Source organism: Drosophila willistoni, chromosome 3R (assembly GCF_018902025.1).
Source record: "Drosophila willistoni isolate 14030-0811.24 chromosome 3R, UCI_dwil_1.1, whole genome shotgun sequence".
NCBI lineage: Eukaryota > Metazoa > Arthropoda > Insecta > Diptera > Drosophilidae > Drosophila > Drosophila willistoni.
In genome coordinates, this window is record NC_061086.1 from 1,462,918 (window position 1) to 1,478,701 (window position 15,784).

The 15,784-nt window shown below is 39.5% G+C and overlaps 1 protein-coding gene across 2 annotated transcripts; it reads left to right on the plus strand.

Annotated features, from left to right (window-relative positions):
- Positions 1-1,106: 1,106 nt before the first annotated feature.
- Positions 1,107-14,847, plus strand: LOC6651298. 2 transcript variants are annotated; one of them, XM_023180718.2, is made up of 6 exons: positions 1,107-1,538; positions 6,539-8,413; positions 8,570-9,268; positions 9,351-9,534; positions 9,615-9,977; positions 10,517-14,847. In XM_023180718.2, the coding sequence occupies exons 2-6, from the start codon at positions 6,723-6,725 to the stop codon at positions 13,106-13,108; spliced, it is 5,529 nt and encodes a 1,842-aa protein (XP_023036486.2). In that variant the 5' UTR covers positions 1,107-1,538; positions 6,539-6,722; the 3' UTR covers positions 13,109-14,847. The 2 variants fall into 2 exon arrangements, with proteins under 2 accessions (XP_023036486.2, XP_046869537.1); XM_047013581.1 differs by lacking the exon at positions 1,107-1,538 and adding an exon at positions 6,009-6,023.
- Positions 14,848-15,784: the final 937 nt, after the last annotated feature.

Below are 15,784 nucleotides of genomic sequence, written 5' to 3' on the forward strand. Positions count from 1 at the left end.
CCAAAAAGGTGAATTTTTTGTGCATTGTAACAAGCTGATATCAATATACAATGAAAAAATTAAAAAAAACCTTTTTAAGTTTATAATCAATCAAGGGTTTTACTTCTCTTTGATATAAAAAAAAATAATTTAAAAAATGGTTCATTAAAATAGCTAAAGCTTTTTAAATAATAAAAAAATTTATTATTACAGTATTACATTACAGTATTGTCATATCGCTAGCCTAACGTTTCGTGTTCAAACTCCATCTGGTGTCTTCAACAAATACATACATATGTACATATGTAAATTATTTTTGGCTGAATTGCCTCATCACGAATTCCGGAAAAATAAAATAGACGTTCGAGAAACAATTATTTAAACGAAGGAGTAACAAAAATATGTACCTGAAAAGTTTCTGAAATAATATCTTCATTCCTACCTTATCTGCAGGCGTCAAAACAAGAAACACATTTTATCTAAAAAGTCGAATTTCCGTTACACCTATAGTTATCCGATTTATAAGAAAATTGCCAAAAGTATACATTATTATGTGCCTTTTTCGGCCTACCATTCCTAAGTTAGCTGATGTTGATGAAATTTGGCATTAATAAACGATGTAAGGGACCTACATATATGCTATAGTGGTTCGATCCGGCTGAATTCAATTATACAACGAATGTATTATGTACATTCGAAATTTAGATCCAAGTAATTTAGCGAAGAATTTGGATTTTATATCCAAATGGCGTAATTTTCGTACATCTTCTTGAAATAGTTCATTTGAAAAATAACCCACTTAAGAAAAATGTTTTAAATATTTTCCAAACCGAAATGTATCATCAAATGATCTAGTTCACATCATTTCTATAAAGGATTTCAAGACAAATTGTATGTTAAAAACGTATACCATATAAAATTAGAAATAAGTTTACATTTCGAATTGGGGACCATAGAATTCCAGGTGACAAATACTAATTGGAATTCCTTTTTAAAATTTAAATAGTGTAATAAATATGATACACACCTTACAAACTTTTCTGTACTCATTTGTGAGCTAACAGTGGCGCTGTGAGCTTACAGTGCCTTTGTGAGTTAACATTAATAAACATAGCATTCAATTTACATGCTCATTGCATGAGCAAAGTTTAAAAATTACCATAAATCTTATCCAGCGTTTTGTTTTGATTCCGAGGGGTTGCATACCTGCAGGATGCGTGCTTGGTGTGATTTATAATTCGGTTGTGTAATTGAAGTTTCGAATCGCTTTAAAATAGCGGTGTTTGTTGTTACATCGAATCGCATCAAATTGGAACAGAGCGGAACGGAGTGTAACGAACGTGTGTGCGAGTGCGGGGGCGGATACTAGTATGCACATATGTATACATACGAAATTGAAATTATGCAGAATGTGTACTAGAACGCAAAAACAAATACAAAATAAATTTGGACGGCCAAAGTGTGAATGTCTTTGGGAATATAGTTATAATACATCATACGGACTTTCAATTGCACATGCTATCATTCAAAACCAAACCCGTATTCGAGAAATGTGAAACGTGAGTATGTGTGTACATATTTATGTACATACTACTGTCGTGCATGTTATGTAAATACAAACAGACATACAAATACGTACATTTTATTTTATGTGCGGTTGTGTGTACATACATACATGCATGCATACATCGACAGTCGTATCCACACAATGTGAAAAGCTAAAGCTAAAACAGAAGCATCTCTAGCAAAAACCACAAAGTTGAAATATATAGATACATGTGTAGATATATATACATATGTGTAGGTACATAAAATACGAGTGCCGCCGACCCGCCGTTAGTATCTTTATCTTTTATTTTTGTATCTCCTCTGTGTATTTGTATCCGTATTTGAATCTGAATCCGAATCCGTCGTGACTAGGTGCGATTTTATGTCTGTATACTTATGTATATTTCTATGTACATATAATATGTATAGTGTATATATACATAGGTAGACTACATCATATCTATGTACATATGTAGATATTTATGTGTGAATGTGTGTGTATATTCAAATTGTTCAAGTAACTCGCAAAATTTCACAATCGACACCGATGAACAGGCTATTCGATATGTACATATGTACATATGAATGTAAGTATGTCTCTGTTAGTGCATCATAGTCAGATTTGTCTCTCTGGGCGATCCGTCGTAGAATCCAGGTGTGCTTTTGTACCGAAAAACCAGAGATTTTGCATTTCACCAGTGAAACAACAATCATATATTCATACATACATATGTATTTAGACATATGTACATATATATGTACTCGTCTGTCCGTACCACACATATTCACACACACATAAAGATTCGAATTCGTATGTAGGCGCATGAACCGGTTGGGATACATACACTCACACACTATGTCCGTATTACAATGCAACGTCTGAGCTGATGTGTGCTAGTATATGTGGTCAGTTCACTTTTAAGTAAGCGGGTACGCGGGGAATACCCTACCGCTTACCCCACCTCCTTTACCAACATAGGTAGATGCTTGCCAAATTCATGTCACTCCATAGCAGAGCGGGTGAAAAGTGCTTGCACTAGTCGGTGAAATTCCGCCAAGAATTTATCATAAAGTCCTATGGTTGACATAAGAAAGAGTGTTTTCGATGCGGTACAAACAATTTCATTGGACACAAGACGACGACGACAACGACGTCGATGGTTCTTCCTCTCCTAAATGTACCCAGATACATATGCACATACACAGCCACTGCGATACGTATCCATCTGAGGCATAGTATGTGAGTGTGTACAAACATTTATAAATACAATTTCGCCAGTCTTTTAGCCGATCGGCCTGCCCTACTCTCTCGCCTCACACCACCACCACACAGCCCCCACTACCCACTACATGCAGACCAGTGCTAGTGATGGCTGTAGGAATACAGTGCTTGTTTTACGCAAACGTCACCCAAAACCCAAATCCTTGTCGGTACCACATCGTACTTACTTACATATGTACATACATAAATCCTTTTTTGTTAGGGTCGCTCATTGTGGACATTGTCAATAAGGTAATAACCGAATAGATTCAGTTATGCATTTCCGTGCTCTTGACGTTGGTATCGAAGTCTCTCGTTCTGATCCTACATGTGAAAGTGAAATTGATCTTAGATACTTTTTGAAATTCTACAAATTTCGCAGTGTCGCGGAGAGCAGATAGAGGGAACGGGAAACAATCGCCATCGCTTTTAATGGATTTTGGCTGAAAGCGCTGTCCACCCTACCCCTAATGTCCTGTTCGCAGTGACTATTTGATGCAATGGTTTCTTCTTGCTTCGATTTTGCATTAGTATTAGTATTTATTCCCATTGCTGCAACTACAGCCACCTCTGACGCCTGCCATGCTGCCTCCGCTGGTTTTGGCTCTCTAGCTCTGGGTCTGACTCAATGCTCTACTCGTTGCTTTCGGTGGTCTTTCATGACAGCGATACCTACATACATACGTACGTACGTACGCTCATGTGCACATAGTGTTATAAACAGGGTGTTCCTGGTGAACAACGATGAAAACGACTCAATAGTTGCTTGTTTTGTTTTGCTTTTTTTTTCTGTAAAATTAAAATTACATCTTCAATAAACGTTATAATTTCTCTTTATTATTAATAATAGATATAATTAATAGATAATCTTAGTGTTTACAAAATTTAGGAAATTGGGGAAACTGGGAAACTTCCTAAAAGATGTTTAGGTATAGCAACGCACTATCGTTTCATGGTCGAAATCATTTCTTTTTGGCCAGGACCCCAAACACTTTCAAGGGAACCCTGTAATTTCGTACTGCTGCACATACAAACATCATGCCATGTACTTGCCATAGGAGCTTTTTCATCAGTGCGTGCTGGTTTGTCTGTTGTTGTTGTTGTTGATTTTGCTAAACTTTCTGGTACAGTAGTTTGGGACATACATATGTACGTATGTATGTATGTATCCATGTATCTATGTGCATAGCTTGCCATTTCTCGCTTCGGTGCATTTGGGGTTTTTTGCTCAAATATTATGTGTATGCATATTTCAATCTGTATATACATATGTATGTATATACATACATACGTACGTACATATATACATTCAAACTCATATATATGTACATACATACATTTGTACATATGTACTTTGTCTATGCCTGTGCCTCTGACTGCCTCTACTTGTATGTATACTAGGCGCTAGAAGACCCCCAAATGTTAACCAAAAACATATCTCAAAATCTCTTTCCATATTAAGACTATCGGATATTTGGATTCCTGTGGCAAACAATAACAATAATGACATGACTGCATTACCCAATACAGTCCTTGTACAATACAAGCTATTGTGATCTATACTAAAAGATTCTGCCCTCCAACTTTTTACAGACAAGCAAAATTTATTAATGATTGAAATCAAAACTTGAGCTTGAAACCAATGTACCAAACTTTGACAAAGAATTTCAGATTACGGGCACTTTAATGGGCACTTAACTTCGGACCTGCAGATTTAGGCTAGACAAATGCTTCTAACGCCAAAAAGGGAACGGCTTTGACCTCATAAAGTGTGTATGATAAGTGGATCAGAATCAATTCCATTGCTCCAATTTAAAAGCTACCGAATCAAAACTTTGTATTTAAGGCTTTTATTAGATTATTACCTATATAATGTTCGGATCGGACCAACAGGCACCCTTACCTTGGGTAAATTAACTGTCTGTCCGCCTGGGCCAACATAAACGCCTCATTGACCGTAAAAACTAAAGTGCTAAAATGTTGCATATGGGGCTCTATATACTGTAGGAGTTATTTATTTCGGATTCAGCTCGATCGGATCACTGTATTACATAACTACCTTAGAAACGACTAAGTAGTGACTGTTAGTGAACAGTGAGTTTTCCCAATAACTTCGTTAACTATTTAATAAAATAATACCCGTTAATGACTGTGATCAATTTTATTAAGATCGGGCGAACTTATTTGTTCCCAATAAAATAATCGGTCGAAAACGGTTTTATCTATAATTTTTTAATTTTGTAACAATGTTATATCGCTGTCATATAAACAGCTTACGTTGTAGGCGGTTTTTAGATTAAATGATAAAATTTCAGTTCAATCTCAAAACAATCCAAAATATTATCTTTATTTTTTTTTAAGTAAGAATCACAATTTTAACTAAATTAAATTTTCGGTAATTTATGTTACGCTAATTGTGTAACTGATTGTGTGGAATCGGCAGAGCGAAACAAAAAAAACTTTTTGCATTGAATATATGTAAATGCCATATATTCAATAAATTCGTAAGAATATTCTAGGATACCGACATGGTGACGACTTACTTCATTTCTAAAGTATAGAAAACATACGGAGATCTTCTGTTATCCGTAAGTTCTGAATGTGTTAAGAGACAGAAAATCAGCGTTACGGTTTTTAAGCTAAACTAGATGTGCATGCATACCACACGGGTCTGCATACCAAATTTGGTGATTCTATCTTTTACATTCTCCGAAATGGAGATCTTTATACGGAAGAAAAAAATGTATTGTCTGATCACATACTTTGGTGAAGATATGTACATACATATGTACAGTAATTGGATATATATATTCCATAGATATGCAAGAAGCTGCCAAATTTGGAAATTTAAAATACAAAAAAAAGTTAATACCACGAGTTTAATAAGAAAGGATAGAATTTTTAGCAAAGGAAGTAGGAGAGCTTACGACGGAATGAAGGTTATAATCAGAGAAAAGCCACAGAAAGGCTTAATGCAAAGTATAATATTATTTATGATAGTTCTAAAAGAGCATTGCTAGAAGTCCCAATTTTTAAATCAACACATAAATGTTGCATTGGGGACAGTCCCAGTTCCTCTTTCAGGTATATCCCAGTACAAATATATATACATATGTACATATGTATGTATATGACTAGCAAAGGAAGCGAATTGTAGCCACTCTGCGTTTCGGACTTAGTCGGTTCTGACCACTGCATCAAAAAACTCATAAAGATCAATGTAATTGGAAATCAGGTGAAAATAGATACTTTATGAATATTTTTATTATTATTAAAGTGTAGGATATAGTTGTAAAATATCAACCTAACTATATTTTAATATTTGTTTGTAATAGAAACAATCAATCAAAAAAACATTTCTACTGTTTACACGATTATTATTAAACCAGGTTATTAGCTTACGTACACAAAAATCTATAAATTTGTTCAAAATCGCCATACATGTGGTTTGGAAATGTTCCAAAGAACCTAGAACAAGAGATCGAAGAAGTTAACATCGACAGATATATTTTATTAAGTGCCCAATTTATTTTCTGTGTTCAACTCTTATTGGAAAAGCTTTTCTTACCTATAAAGATACAAAGTTTAAACACCAAGTTTTCAGAAGTGAATAGGAATTTGTCTTTTCATCAGCATAACAAACATTTAACCACATTTTTAAAACCCTCATCTTTTGGTTGATCTCCTATTAGCAAGATGGACAATGTTGTTGATTCAATATCCAATTTGATATATATATTTTATTTTCAGAGTCAATTCTGGCGCCCCATGGATGGACTTCCACAAAATAGCTATGCCAAGTTTGAGTGTTAGCTGCAGTGGGCGGTAGAAACATTTGTGACCGACCCCAGACAACCACGTGCAAAAATATAATACATATTAGGTATAGTTGCTCGTGAGTTCCAACACTAAATTGCCGATAATTGAAAGGGAGATGCAAGTGGAAAGTTTATTGGAAAAGAAAATCCCACTGATAAGTAGTTCCTTCACATACACGCCTAAAGTAGCTCCAATCGCAGACCGAAGAGTGTCCGATCGAGTAAAGAACCTACCACAAACACAACAGGGTATCGATATTTTAAGAATTTTATACGCAGCGTTGATTGAAGCAGAGCTGAGGCTAATAGAACAACCGGGCACTGGGATGGCCTCAACTGTAAGCTCCGATGAGGATGACAAACTGCCCAAGACGACCCCATCTCCTTATCCAGCCACCAATTACAATCACAACAACAACAACATTAAATTGTTGCAAAACAAGAATAAGAAAGCTTACAGATCTTTGCACGACAAAATAGAAGATGAAGAGGTGAACCGTAAGAGAACAAAGTTCTCCAATCTGATTGACCCGATTAGTAGTGAGGAGGATGCGGATGGAGAAGTAGGTGATGGCGATGAAGATGGAGCTAACAACGAGAACATAGATTCTGAAAATAAAAACGATATATGCGAAGAGCAAACAGATAAAATAATTGGGATCACAAATAAACCTCTTTCCAATGCCATCGATGAAGCTACTGAAGCACCTACAGTTTCGAACGTTATTTCTGATTCCGCAAGGGAAACTAGTTGCAGTGAAGAACCAAGAGCTGGATCTGAAGAAAAAGCATGTGATCTTTATGCAAATAATGTTTATATTGCGCCCGAGCAGGCGTTGGTTACCAGTGTGGAATTAGTAGTCCCAGCTCCACCTCAGGCGGGAGTGGAGCAGGCATCGGTAACGGGACCGGTAACCAGAAACGTCTACGGTGATATTCACGGCGAGTTACAATATGATTCAGCCGTCCTATTTAATTCTTCAGGATCTTCCAACTCGCAAAACAACAAAATCGATGGTTGTGCAAGGGACACGCCTGCCTCCTCCTCCTCCAACTTGAATTTAAGAATTCCTACTAACTTAACATTAGCAACACCGGGTGATATTATGCTAACTGATCATCGGCGTACCACCATATGGACGCCGCATAATGAGAACAAGGAGGAGGCTTCAGGTGGCGACATGCATGTCAAACCTGAATCGGAAACTATAAGTGCGAACCCTGAACCTGCAGCTTATCCGGCAGTTGGCGCTTACCGCAACCAGCTAAATCAACGACAGGGTGAACTTTTGCTGCAGATCGAAAAGGAAACGACTGGGATAGCTGAAACTGGCGGATATGCGCAAATGCTACCCTTGCCCGTCCAGCATCATCATCATCAGCATCATGAGACCACACCTCAACAGCACTACACCCATCAGCAGGCACAGCAAACCCATCATCTCGATGCAAACAACCAGCTTCAGAACAACGTGTACGCCCAAAATATGTACATGCAAAATATGAACCCACATCAGCACCAGCATCCGCATCAACATTATGCTAACTATGGGCAGAACCAACAACACTATTCCCATGAACAACTCTTTGGTCTCCACCATCCTGATCAGCAACACACACATCATCTTCAGCAGCAGCAACAACAGCAGCAACAGCAACACATCCCACATCATTTGGATATGGAGTGTCATGGTCATCTCCAGCAAAGGTCATCCCTTTCCCACTCACAACAGCAACAAATGCAGGAAGCCTACCACGACCTCATGATGGACGACTTTCACGAAGATCCCAGTTCAGCATACAAATTGTAAGTGATGTCTGCTATAGCATGAAAATCCCATCTTTTCATTTTCAGAAATAACTTCTTTCAAATGATACATACATATATACACAGAAATTGTTTCATAAGCCCATTTCGCCTTATCACTGTATTGAGTAATTGTAACTAATTTTCGTTGTATAGAACTCTCTCGCCTGCCAATGCAAAGCCCGAGAACCAAGATGACGGATACGAAACTAGTGCTGGCGATGTGCTTACGCCAAACTCCCATAGTTCATCTACACACTCCGTCACGCCGCAACATCATATGCAACACAGTGTTATTGGGCTTATGGCACAGAATTCAAGCCAAATTCAAAACAAAAACGATGAGCAGCTTCACCCATCACAGAACTCTGGAGTCAATGCTGTCGCTAATCCTAACAGCAACCAAATACAAGTGAGTGCCACTCCTCCGCCACCTCACTTGGGCCTATCAATGGATCGTTTAGCAGATACAAGGAATACGCCCAGCATGGCTGGCGTAGATCCCTATAGCTTCATGGGTGAAGAGATCCGCATGCTCTCGCCAGCTAGTCGTCACACACATCTGGAAGTAGCCGCTTCCACAGTGTCTGCCTATGCTCCAGTGCCAATGTCAGTGCCAAACGACGATACTGATTGTCGCAGTGATATCTATCGCACCCATCAAACGCAGCAGCAGCAGGAGCCACACCATTATGAAGATTCTAAAGATATTGAGGCTAATAATAATGGAAAAGCGAACGAGATGGACAATCTAGAAATTGGCACAAAACCAATTCCCAAAAGAAGAGGGCGCAAGAAAAAACTTATCGCTGTTGGCGACGCCATGCTAATTTCTTCCGCAGTTTCCCATCAGTGGTGAGTTTGATTTGTCCGTGACAAGCCATTCTTCAGACTTTTATGTTGACTTTACTCTAATGGAAATTTGTTTTGTTTGTAGTGACGTAACTACCGACACAACTATTCTAACTGCCACACCTGAAATCATAGGATCCATGAGTGATACAGTGGCCGCAAAACCAAAAGAGCGGAAAAAACATGATCGTTTTAATGGCATGTCAGAGGCAGAGGTCATCAAGCGGACTATTCCCGACCATCTGTGTGATAATTTAGATATCGTTATAGTGAGTTGTAAACTTTCTTTCCACGTCGATATGATTCAATATTTGGATGCCTCAATTTTAAATCGAAATTGTTGTTTTAGGTCGGAATTAATCCAGGCCTTTTTGCCGCATACAAAGGCCACCACTATGCCGGTCCCGGCAATCACTTTTGGAAATGCTTATACTTAGCTGGGCTCACACAGGAGCAAATGAGTGCAGATGAAGATCATAAGCTGATAAAGCAAGGCATCGGGTTCACCAATATGGTGGCTCGTGCAACGAAGGGATCGGCTGACTTAACTCGTAAGGAAATCAAGGAAGGCAGTCGGATTCTACTTGAGAAACTGCAACGGTTTAGGCCCAAGGTAGCCGTTTTTAATGGGAAATTAATATTTGAGGTCTTTTCGGGGAAAAAAGAGTTTCACTTTGGACGACAACCGGATCGCGTTGAAGGCACTGATACTGTAAGTAAAATCTACACCCCTTTAACTATAAAAACCCTGCCCAACAAGGGTGTATTTATTGTGGTTAGAAGTGTGAAACGCTTAGAAAAAGGAGACACCCATCATGCAAAATAAATCTATTTTTGGTCAGCATGACGAAACGAGTCAATACTAGATCACTTTGTTTTCTCGAGATCATCATTATCATTCAATTTCGAATTTCTATGTTTTGGTATATGAATATTAATTTTACTAATTTATGTCACTGTTTGTGACTGCCATTTGTATGGGACCTGTATGATATAGTGGGATCTGAGATATACAACCTGTGCAGTATATACAAGCTACAGCTCTTACAATCTAGGAGGGATTGCGCTAATCCAGACGGACGGACATGGCTATATAAACTCGTCTCTCTGATCAAGAATATATATACTTTAATATGTTCGGAGATGCTTCCTTCTATGCGTTGCACACTTCTGACCAAAATTAATAACACCTGTTTGCAAGGGTATAAATATAAATTAGTTTTTAAACACTATTTTTCCTTATCATTTTAGTACATTTGGGTTATGCCATCGTCATCGGCGCGCTGTGCTCAGTTGCCCCGGGCCGCTGATAAGGTTCCTTTCTACGCCGCGCTCAAGAAATTTCGTGACTATCTGAATGGCCTAATCCCCCATATCGACGAGTCTGAATGCGTGTTCACAGAACAACGCATTAGACAATGCTGTGAGCAGCAGGAACCCCACCCCATCAACCAGACCATCACGAGTTCCGAACAACACGCCAGCTTAATATACGTTGATAGCACTGGCAGTGGCGGTACTGGTGGTGACGGAGCCGTGGCTGGCGCTGCAGGCGGTAATTCTAGTCAAAGTGTGGATAAAATTCTGCCTCATTTGGCCTCTAATGAGTCAGCTACTAGCACAAATATCGTTGGCCGTACTCCTTTCATCCAATATGGAAGTGGTAACGCTGATGACGTCATGAGAAATGACAACTATATGTCTGTTTTTGGGCAGGCGCAGGTGCAGCCTCAAGAGAAGAAGAAGCGCGGCCGACCGAAAAAAATTAAGGGACAGGAGTTGATTGATCCCTCCACCGGTAACAAAATAACCATTGTTGGCCAAAAGATACCACATAATCACGATTTGAATAACATATTGAATCTGTCCATGCTCACATCGGGCCACGCTGGTGGCAGTGAAACGCCGAAGAAAAAGAGAGGTAGACCAAAGAAGTTGAAACCATCACTTGACAATATGACCAACTCCAATCCTAACTCCCATGCGAACGGCAATCCCAACTCAAACTCTACACCCAAGTCCCAGTCAACGGGCAATGTAAATGGGAGCGTGCCCAATATGCACGCCTTGACCATGGACCATGTTGCAGGATCGCCGCAGAACAGCTGCCATCAAGTGCCGCCAAGCTTGTATAATACGCCGCCGCCATCTCATATGCTGTATACATCGTCTGCTTCCCCCATGGCATCGCCAGCGCTGAACTGCACATATTCACACTCTCAAATGCCGTCGGTTGTCCAGGGCACAACATCCGTTGGAGAACTTAGTAGCCCGAAAACTCAAGATCATATGTTATCGCAGAAACAGGCTCAAGGGCAGCCCGTTACTGCTGTCGGGAGTATAAGAGATCCACCGCATCCTCATCTTGGTGAAACCCCGCCGCCCAACTCACCAAACATGTGCTCCGTTGCCGATTTCGAACCGCCAGATGATCACTCGGACAGCCAGGGACGTAGTGCAACACAAGGTCAGGGACATGCCCAGGATCAGACTCTCGGTGCGGAGAAGTCCCAGTACGCTAGTCCAGCACACGACACAGATGCAAACCCAAATGCTCATGCCCAGGAACACTATCAGCAGTGGCTGCCACACCCACCTACGCATCCACTCGCACATCCACATCTCCAGCAAAGTCAGCAACTTGAACAAAAATCTATACCACATCCATCAATGCATTACCAACAGGAGCAATCCCAGACGCAGCCTGAGCATTGGCCACGCTATGAGGATCACAGCCATAACAGCAGCCCCTACATGCTAGCCTCGCCGCACCACCATATTAATCTGAGCCCCCAGATCGGCGGCAACAGCAGTGCCCAGGTCCATAACCTAAACCAGAGCACTGTTCAGTTAGGGCCAGCGGTCCAGCAAATGGGTTCTGATGTGGCACGAAAGAGTTTATCGGGATTGGAGAGTCTAGTGGATCAAATACCAGCAATGAGTGAGCATGAATCGAATAGCATATCATCGGCGACAGCTGCGGCCGCTGCAGCTGCTGTCGAAAGTCGACTCCTGGGACTACAACAGCAACAGCAGCAGCAGCAACAACAGCAACAACAACAGCAAAAACGGTGCCATTCGCAGGACCCACCGGTGGCCGTGCAATCAGAGTCTTTGAGCTCTGCGGACAACAGCAATGGCCATGCTTTAGCCAGTAATTTCTCTGTAAGCAATCTTGCTACTTCCGCATCATCCACGGCTGCAGAAACGGATGCGGCATACAATAGCAGCTCCAATCCAAACTCCACTCGTCCGGAAAATCAGAGCAGGGGCGGAGAATACGCTATTCACAGCCCAACACCCACAAATCCCGCTGGTTATCCACAGCATGCCAATCATCTGATTAGCGCCGCTTTTGCAGCAGCTTCGGCCAATAGTCCCCAGGCTGGTGTGAATCCGCATCAGCATCATTTGGCACATCCGCATCCACATGCACCTCAACATCCACATCCGCAAATGTACATGGACCATGCACACATTACCACACACATGGCCCACATGGCTCCAGTCAATGTGAACTCTATGTATGGTCCGGCGGCAGGTTCTTATTCCTCGGGACCACAACATGGAGCCAGTGGTGCGGGAGCAGCAGATTATTACGGAGTTGGGGTGGGAGTGGGAGTGCAAGGAGCCGTCCAAGGTGGCCCGGCAACATTACATGTGCCCAGTCCCAACTATCCGTATGCTCATCCTTATGGGCACACCCCGCCGCAGGCTAACTACCCGGGCTATGCCCATGCCCACCATCATCATCACTCGCATCATCCAGGTCACCCGACCCACCATCTCAGCGTTTTCGAGCGTCTCAAGCCCTCCGATATAAGCGGATACACTGGGTTTTGAACAAAAGAAGCTTAGCTTGGTGTGAGGAGCATGAAATATTTGCAATAATCAGCAATCTCCGGCTATGCCGTTAGTAGGTTAAGTGAATTTTACGAGTAAATACTTAAGATAACCAAAGACTCCGCCTAATACAATTTTCTTTTGTAAGCATTACTGAAATTTGCATAACATACTGAGATACAGATACAGATTACAAAATAATATAACAACATTACTCTTACTCGTCCATGCATAAATACAGAACAGATACAGTTATAGATATAGAGTTTCATATAGCCATTTATGTTTATATATGTATATGTATGTATATGTATATACCCACCTACATATTAGATATATCTATTCGAATTGACTTGATTTGATACGATATATGCACGTGCGGTATTTGAAGTATTGGATTACCGATGCTAATCAGCTTTCTGATTTATGAATTATTTATATATATACAATACCTATATATAGAACATGCGCATACGTAACAGCAAAATATTAACTGAACGAATTTTTGTCGAAAATTTGCCACAAAACAAGACACCTATCAGTATCGTATTAGATGATTTACTCTTATGTATATGTACTACGGATACTATAGTCATAGAATCCTACACTAGAAGTACACATACTCACTGTTGTATTTAGACCATGGCAAGTCCCGACGCATCGAAATCGAGTATAAGCATAGATATATACATGTATACAAAATTTACACACCCACTTCGGATTCGTAGTGGAGTTGGAATCGAAATGGATTACTACTGTTAGTAACTATATATGCTACTGCGTTGTGTCCTAATTAATCACTACTACTGAAATACAATTAAATTTAAATCCAAATACATATAAATGTATCTGTGCATATGGCGAATTTAATTTCAACACAATGTTAAAGTTTAGAGCTAAAGAATTTCTGTACTTCGTATATTGCAAATATATTAGGAGGTACGTGAATATTTTGTAATTTATGTAACTTCAATTTGGTTGTTGACAGCCAAGAACAATACAAATATAACAATAAAACTGTTTAAAAAGGTGCAATCAATAACAAATAACATTTAAACATAACTTTTATGCAATATACCAATACCGATACCGATACTAATCTCAATTTGATTCAAATAAACAAATCTGACTTACTAAGTTTGCAATTCTACAACAGTAATCATAAAGAAACTTTCCATCCCACTTGTAGTTCCAAAAAATCCAAATACTGTAACGCCCAAATATAAGTAATGTGCCACTACCTATTGTCCGGATTAGCTCAGATTGACTAGCAGTGGCATAAATATTTGATGCCACTGTACAATTTAAATTTCGTGCTACAAACACCCATCAATCAATTTATGCAGAACAGGGCTCCAAGAGTTTCTATCTACTGCTAATTTCCCAATCCAATTCCCATCATATGATCCTAGTTGTAAAATTTGCCATCAGATAATGATAGCCCAAGTCCATCCTATTTAGATGGAACACATTTCTACACATGCATACTTATAATATTGTGACATACATACATAAGTAACACTGAAGACTGTGACTATGACGAATTGTGTATATTTATCTTTATCTATTAACTAATACTATACTTACGTAAGTACATCCATATGTTTTATTTTGTTCTACTAAGATAAATGTATATTTTCGGCATTAGTTGCTTCGCGTATGTGTATCTTAAAGACAATTGTAGAAAATACAATGTTCTTATCTGTAATAAATCCACGTATGGTTACTCTTATCACAAATGGTCTAAGTATTACTTCTACTTTTCGAAAATTTTGAGCTGCATATATGGGATATTTCTATACCAGCATTTACATCAGTCCTTAAGTTATTATATATGTACATACAAGTAAGGTAAGTCATTTTACAAATCCTATGGGATTACCAGCGTCACCAATAATGAACACTAAAAAGACCACACTTGACAACCTACATTTGTTTTGACAGAACAATAAAGTTCATAATAGAGTTGGAAAATGACAACATATTAGAAATATTATAAACATATTATAAATTCATAAGTACACAGACGAGGAAACGAGCTACAAAGAAAATGGTACGAAAAATCACAGTATCAGGACGGATCATCAACTTCAACTCCAAACATCTTAAGTAGATGATATTGAAGACAGCAAGAGGTTGTATACAACGGATGCTTAACATATCGGACGCAATTTTTCATGAAGAAACCAAGAAAGAAATAAGACAACACAAAGACATTACTAAATACTCACGCCTATGCCCCCCAACTATCGGAATTATTCGTAAACTCGATTTGCTGTGACACCAAACAAATGCAAATAGTACGCAAACCCAATACGTTATTCAACAGTGTACAATGGACAAGAGCAAATTACTTTATAAAATACCATGGGGGAACGAATGAAGACTAATGAAGAAAACTGTAATGAAATGTTTATGGGGACAACCAAATCGTGGTTAAAAATTAGATTGTCACAACATAAATCTGACTAAATCTTACTCAAGCATACGAGCACCCCAGCGCCCCCACCAGCCAACGGCTCATACAGACGGACGGACGGACAGACGGACAAGGCTAGATCGGCTCGACTGTTGAACCTGATCTAGAATATATGTATATACTGGGGTCGGAGAAGCGGACGGTTGGATATAAAACCTCAAAACCGCTGCTACGTCATCATCAAATCAACAGAGCAC

Coding starts and splice junctions, on each gene's coding strand:
- LOC6651298 (XM_023180718.2), top strand. CDS start 6,723: ATGCAAGTGGAAAGTTTATTGGAAAAGAAAATCCCACTGATAAGTAGT. Junction 8,414..8,569: donor CCCAGTTCAGCATACAAATT/GTAAGTGATGTC, acceptor TTCGTTGTATAG/AACTCTCTCGCCTGCCAATG. Junction 9,978..10,516: donor GCGTTGAAGGCACTGATACT/GTAAGTAAAATC, acceptor TTATCATTTTAG/TACATTTGGGTTATGCCATC.